This window comes from Protopterus annectens, chromosome 14.part0 (genome assembly GCF_019279795.1).
Source record: "Protopterus annectens isolate FY-2018-M chromosome 14.part0, PAN1.0, whole genome shotgun sequence".
Taxonomy (NCBI): domain Eukaryota; kingdom Metazoa; phylum Chordata; order Ceratodontiformes; family Protopteridae; genus Protopterus; species Protopterus annectens.
In genome coordinates, this window is record NC_056748.1 from 895667441 (window position 1) to 895673440 (window position 6000).

The 6000-nt window shown below is 39.4% G+C and overlaps 1 protein-coding gene across 2 annotated transcripts in view; it reads right to left on the bottom strand.

Annotated features, from left to right (window-relative positions):
• The window catches only part of EXOC6 (exocyst complex component 6), a 1799203-nt gene that overhangs the window by 1309651 nt on the left and 483552 nt on the right, over positions 1–6000 (bottom strand). For both annotated transcript variants that reach the window (XM_044056688.1, XM_044056689.1), the window contains exon 5: positions 2350–2395. In XM_044056688.1, coding sequence (XP_043912623.1) covers positions 2350–2395 — 46 coding nt within the window. The remainder of the gene's footprint in view (positions 1–2349; positions 2396–6000) is intronic.

Below are 6000 nucleotides of genomic sequence, written 5' to 3' on the forward strand. Positions count from 1 at the left end.
CTGCCACTGCACCGAAGGGAAAGGACTGCTATGACAACTAAGGAGTCCAGCCCAATACCATGGCACCAACACCTCAGCTCCAAGATGCATCAAGGTCACAGGTACTCTGAATTCAATGGATCAGGGACACAGCCGCAGTTGACACGGAACAAGCCTTCAGATCTGACACAGACAAACCCCAGGAAGCACTTAGATCCAGAAGCCCAAAGTCAAATAGTTGGATCAGGAAAGATGCTATGATCTGATGAGGGAATGGACCAAGGCCCAAGACTCCAACAAGAGTCAGAGCCAGGGAAATCCCTCAGCTGGATCTAGGTACTGAGGAACTTCCTCATCATTCTGTCAATGTCTCTTCAAATAGGCCTCTGGTAGACACCCTATGAAAGGATTTTTCTTGCAGAAAAAGGTGACAGGAGTCCGGGAGATGCTGGTTCCAGTAAGAACCATGGCTCTGGGAGTGGAGGATTGAAGGATCCAACTGCAATGGACTCCAAAAGATGGAGAAGAGTCAGAAGGCTTCTGTAACTCTGGTGCTAGGCCTTAGGGATGTGAACGATCCAGAGGACACTTCTTAGACTCCTTATGCCTTTCCTTACACTTGTCCCTAGCCATTTCTCACTCCCACTCTTATCTGCTATGATCTTAGAAGCAGGGGACGAAGAAGAATGTTGACAGGGAACTTCTGTCACTGTGGCAGGGACAGCCTCTTAAGTACCAGGATGTTTCTTCTTTCAGTTAGTGTTCTAGTATCAAAAGCAGTACAAATCAAACCTCATCTAAGTGGGGGCCCCTAAGCAATAAATGCATTTAGTGTGAGCATGCAAATTAGGAATTTTGTGGCCACAAACCATACACATTTTATATCCAAAGGGTTTCTGTACCATCACGACAACCACTACAACTACAACAAACAAGAAAAAGCAGCAGTAGGCTACTACTACTACAATATGGTTTAAAGGAACCTCAAAGGAAGTTAAAGCCCAAACAGGTACTAAATAAGAGAGAGAAAAACGTATGTATCATAATGGGAAGACGGTAGATGAAGAAAAAGCTGACCGATTAAGACAAAGTACCAAAGGGGAAGAGAGAAAAAAATGCCCAAATATCAAACTTAGATGTCATCCAAGCCCTGAACCAAGAGATAATTTGTGAAGCAAATGAGCAATAAATGAGACTGGAAGTAATTTGTTACTACAAGGGGAATTACAGGTAAGGGGTGCACTCTGAGCCTTAGATTCAAAGTCTGAGAGTGGCCAAAGTCGGATCCTAGTCAGATCCCCATTCGTTGAGGAATGGATGGAAGAGACAACATTGTATTTTTCTTACAACAGGTGACCCTATATGTGAAATTCAGAAAATATGCACTAGTCAGATAATTAATAAGCCGACAACCTAACAAATGAAGTCAAGTGCTGTGACCCCCCCCCCCCAAACAAGTGAACGGGTATCCCTGAGTGAGGACAGGGATCAGGAGTAAATAAAAGCATTGCTGGCAATGAAATTGAAGCAGTGCTGGAAACATTAAGTAATCCAATTCCATTATTTTTATTACAGACCTCAATCGCTAAGTAATAATATTTGTCAAACCAGGAAATTAAACAGTGAAGGCTGAAAAAATATAGTTATAGTTTAACTGTAACACACACAGTAAATTACATTAATTTTTAATGTGTGTGTGCATGTATATGTGTGTATATACATATATATACACACATATATATATATATATATATATATATATATATATATATACACACACACACACACACACACACATACATATGCACGTATATGTACATATATGTATATAAAACTCTCATAAAACTTACTGATGAATTGCTGTACTGCTGAAAAGTTTAAGCACAAGGTCAACTGCTGTACTGACTAATGTATAATTAATAATGTACAACAAATTAAGCAGATATTAATGTAGTGGAAAAGGATCATTATTTACGCATTTCCCCTGTGCTCAAGAAGAGACTATTTATCTTAAGTCTTTAAATCATTTTAGACTGCAAAACTAATTTGAAACACAAAACTGTTACTTCTGTAATTACACTTTATTAGACATCATGCTGTTTAATAAAAAATGTTTTTTGCTGTAGTAATTAAGCTCTTATGAGCTGCTTTATCATAACATCTGTTCAGTTTTAACTTCAAAACTTAATCACTCTCAAACTACATTTTATTATTTTTATTCAAGAATGTATCTATAAAATAGTTAAAAACAATGAATTAAAATACTTCCACACAACAGTCATCTCACATCGATAAACATTTGCTAAATGGTTGAAAAAAGAAAATGTCACAAATCCACATAAAAGAAGAAAAATAAAAGGAGCATCTCACCTTTTAACTTCCATCTGTTCTTTTAGCTTGCTGTACATTTCTAGTGCTAAACATGGAAGCAAAAACATTAAAATTGCCTATAAACAAGAAAGCTAAGTTAACAAAAAATGCACTAGTAGTGGTACCTCACAAATCATCAGTTTCAATCTCTCTTTATACTTTAATTAGGACGGTGCAAGTGTTAACATATGTTCTGAAGAGAAGAAAGCACTTTTGATATACTAAGCTTAACTGTTTTTTTTCAACAGCTTGTAATATTGTGAAAGACCAGATTTAATGCAGGTCATTCTCTCACATCTTACTACGATTTCTTTAAATTTACTTCATACATGTCTGAAGCACAGAGACTGCTCTCAGACATGATACCCTCCACTGAAGTGCATTCTCATAGTTTAGATGAACACACTGCTGCACACCAATAAGTAAGCAAACACAAATTTAACGAATATGGCCTAATTCCAAAAGAACTGCTCTCAAGTTTATGCGACCACTTGCACTGAAAACAGGTCTTTTTGAATCAGGCCCTTAGTGTACGCCTGTTAACAGATAGGCCTGACACTGAAGTAAGTCACTTACACTGAGAGCAAATATTTTGGAAACAAGGCAGACGTACACTCAGAACAACTCCTTTGGAATCTGGCACACTGTGCGTGTATGTGTGTGTGTGTGTGTGTGTGTGTGTGTGTGTGTGTGTGTGTGTGTGTGTGTGTGTGTGTGTGTGTGTGTGTGTGTGTGTGAATATATGCATACATTTATATTTAACATACTCTAGTGAAAGGAATAACCTGATATTAAACCACATTTTTGAATCGTTCTCTTCTAACCTCATTTTTCATATCCTTTAAACAGTAACACTTGCTATCATCTCACTGTGTCCCATAAATATGTGCAACTAGGATGAAATATTTGTGTATTAAAGCTCTACAGACAGTTAACAGAGTTTACTGCTGCAAAAAGCGATCAAAAGCGCCCTGTTGAGTTCTGGAGGTCATGAAAGGAGGAACACTGAAGTGCTTGCAGTTACAGTAACTGGGATTGTCTTTTAATGCCAAAACTTTTTAATATATTGAAAGTTTTGGTGTTAAGTATGGAACTGTGTTGCAAGTGCTTGCAAGTTAATGTAACGGCTAGGGAAAGGGATAAATTTACTATTTGCACATGTGCTTGTGTATGTGAAGCATGTAGGAGTGTCTGGTTTAGTGGTAGTGTTAGAGAAAGGGTTTTTCGTAAAGTAAGGTATATGGTTGTGGTTAGCATGAATTAGAAAAGATATACCCCCGGATTCAGTAATCTTCCGTGCAGGACTAGATTAGTCCTGCGTGGAAGCGACCGTTTAGGAGCAGCACGGCAGCGCGGCATGCATATTAATGAAGACACGCTGCCTGAGCTCCTAAATGGATACAGAGTGTGGACGAGTGCAGGGGGCATGTCTGAGAGCAGAGCTCTCACAATATACATGCCCCTGCAATCAAGAACTGCAGTTTAGCAATAACAATGAACGAGACCGCTCATAGGGAGTTGCATACCCCCAGCAACACCCCCCAAGATTATAAGAGCAATAGTTAAAATATAATAATATAAACAAGTACATTTTTTTTATCAAACAGATAAAATTGAACCATAGGTGCGTGGATTTGCCCATTGCTTAGCTACATATACTAGAGCTTAAATGGCACAAGAAGATAAATATCAAGATAAATGCAAATGAAGCAGTACTGCAATAGTGTAGTGGTCACAACATTCGCCTTATGAGCAGTCATTCCCGGTTCGAGTCTCACTCCAGTACATTCCATTTTCCATGTGAAATCACTTTATGAACAATATTTTGTGTTGCATAACCTACTAAATAACATATATTTGTGAAGTGGAGTACTGCATTAAATGCAGATGTGAGGTGTCATTGTAATAATGTTGTAAAATCCACAGATAAACATAAGTGCCCCATATAGTTTATGTACACATGAATCAGGGATACAAATCAAAGGTATTATGTGTAATCAATGATAAATCCATAGAGTGCCCAAATCCACCACCTTCCCAAGAACCATTTTACATTTTTGTCTAAATTAGTGTGGGGGTAAGCAGGACTAAGCTCTATTAAGCAAGTTTAAGCCTGTTTGCATGGGGGTAAGCAATGCACACATAGGTGAAGCAATATTAAAGCTAACTCTCTGTAAGCATATTTAACTGGAGGTTAACATTGCTTACCTTCACGCAAACCCGCTTACAATTGCTTAAAAGTGCCTTAATCACCCTGTATGCAACAGCCACTGTTCTGCCCAGAAACAAAATAAATAGCCCTTGCAGGTCTTGAACCCAGGACCCTTTACACTACAGTCACAGTAGTTAACCAGTAAGCTATCACAGCAGTACATAAGATTGAGGTATCATCAAACAGATCCTCGCTATAGGAATATTAAACTTAACATGTGAAAGGAATCTATATACAGTTTTCTGTTGTATAACCTACTACATAACATAAATATGTGAACTGGAGTGCTGCATTAAGTCCAGATGTGAGGTGTCATTGTAATAAAGTGTTGAAATCCCCTAATAAACACAAGGACCCCATACAGTGTACGTACAAATGAATCATGGATACCAAACACATTTATAACATGTAATGAATAATAAATCAATGTCAAACACCAAATTGTATGCAAATTAAAAATTAAGCAACGCTAAGCTTTGCACAGCCCTGCTTACTAGGTGTAAGCAATGTGTAGGCCAGCTAAGTCAGTTTGCCCACTGGTATACCCCTTTAAGCAATGCCAACCTTAGGTAAGCAGGTTTGCCCATAGCTTAGCATTTTCAAAACCGTCCAGTCACGGCAAAGTGCGGGAAATCGGCCCTATTTAAACCCAACAGGTGGGAATACATCTCATAACTGGTTGCAGCTTCCTCCTGTAGGCACTATGACCGGTGTGGGAGAGGGGTGCACTTTTGGGCACAGTGCTGGGGCATCCAGGAGTCCAAAGTCATGGCAGGACTCCTTGTTAAAGACCATGACCAGAGACTGCTGCAGCGCCAGTTCCAGGGTTTCCCAATATAAAGTGGAAGCCTGGGACCATCTCGCCTGTGACCTCACCAGTGCCACTGGCATAGCTCGAACTGGTGAGCAGGTCAGGCATCACTACGCCGACCTAAAGCGGAGAAAGAGGGAGCTCTTGGATCAGTGGATCCAAGAGACTAGGTGGACAGGGGATGTCCCATTTGTGTGTATCAGTCCACTACCTGTTTAATAATTGCTAGCTCATGTATATTATGGATAGGTATGGCTAAATATTCATGTCTTTGACAGCGGCAGACGAGCGGGCTGTGAACCGGGAAGCCCATGCCTGTAGATTGCAGAGGTTGCATCGCGAGGCAGGTTAATAATACTCTTGCATGTACTGTCATAAGAAATAAATCTAAAAGTAGTAGAAAGTTAATTGCTAGTATAAAACCTGTATTGTTTAAGGCATGTACTGAATACACCAGACAATATGGCAGGAAAAGTCTCACATAGGTTGTATGTAAATAAAAGGTTAACAGCCTGACAATAAAGGTCTAACTGCTGGACTGCTTGCGTTTACTCTGGTATCCTATGGTAATGTAGTGTTGCAATCTCTTAAGAGTACTGTTGTATTAAGCACTCCACACTGTGCTACA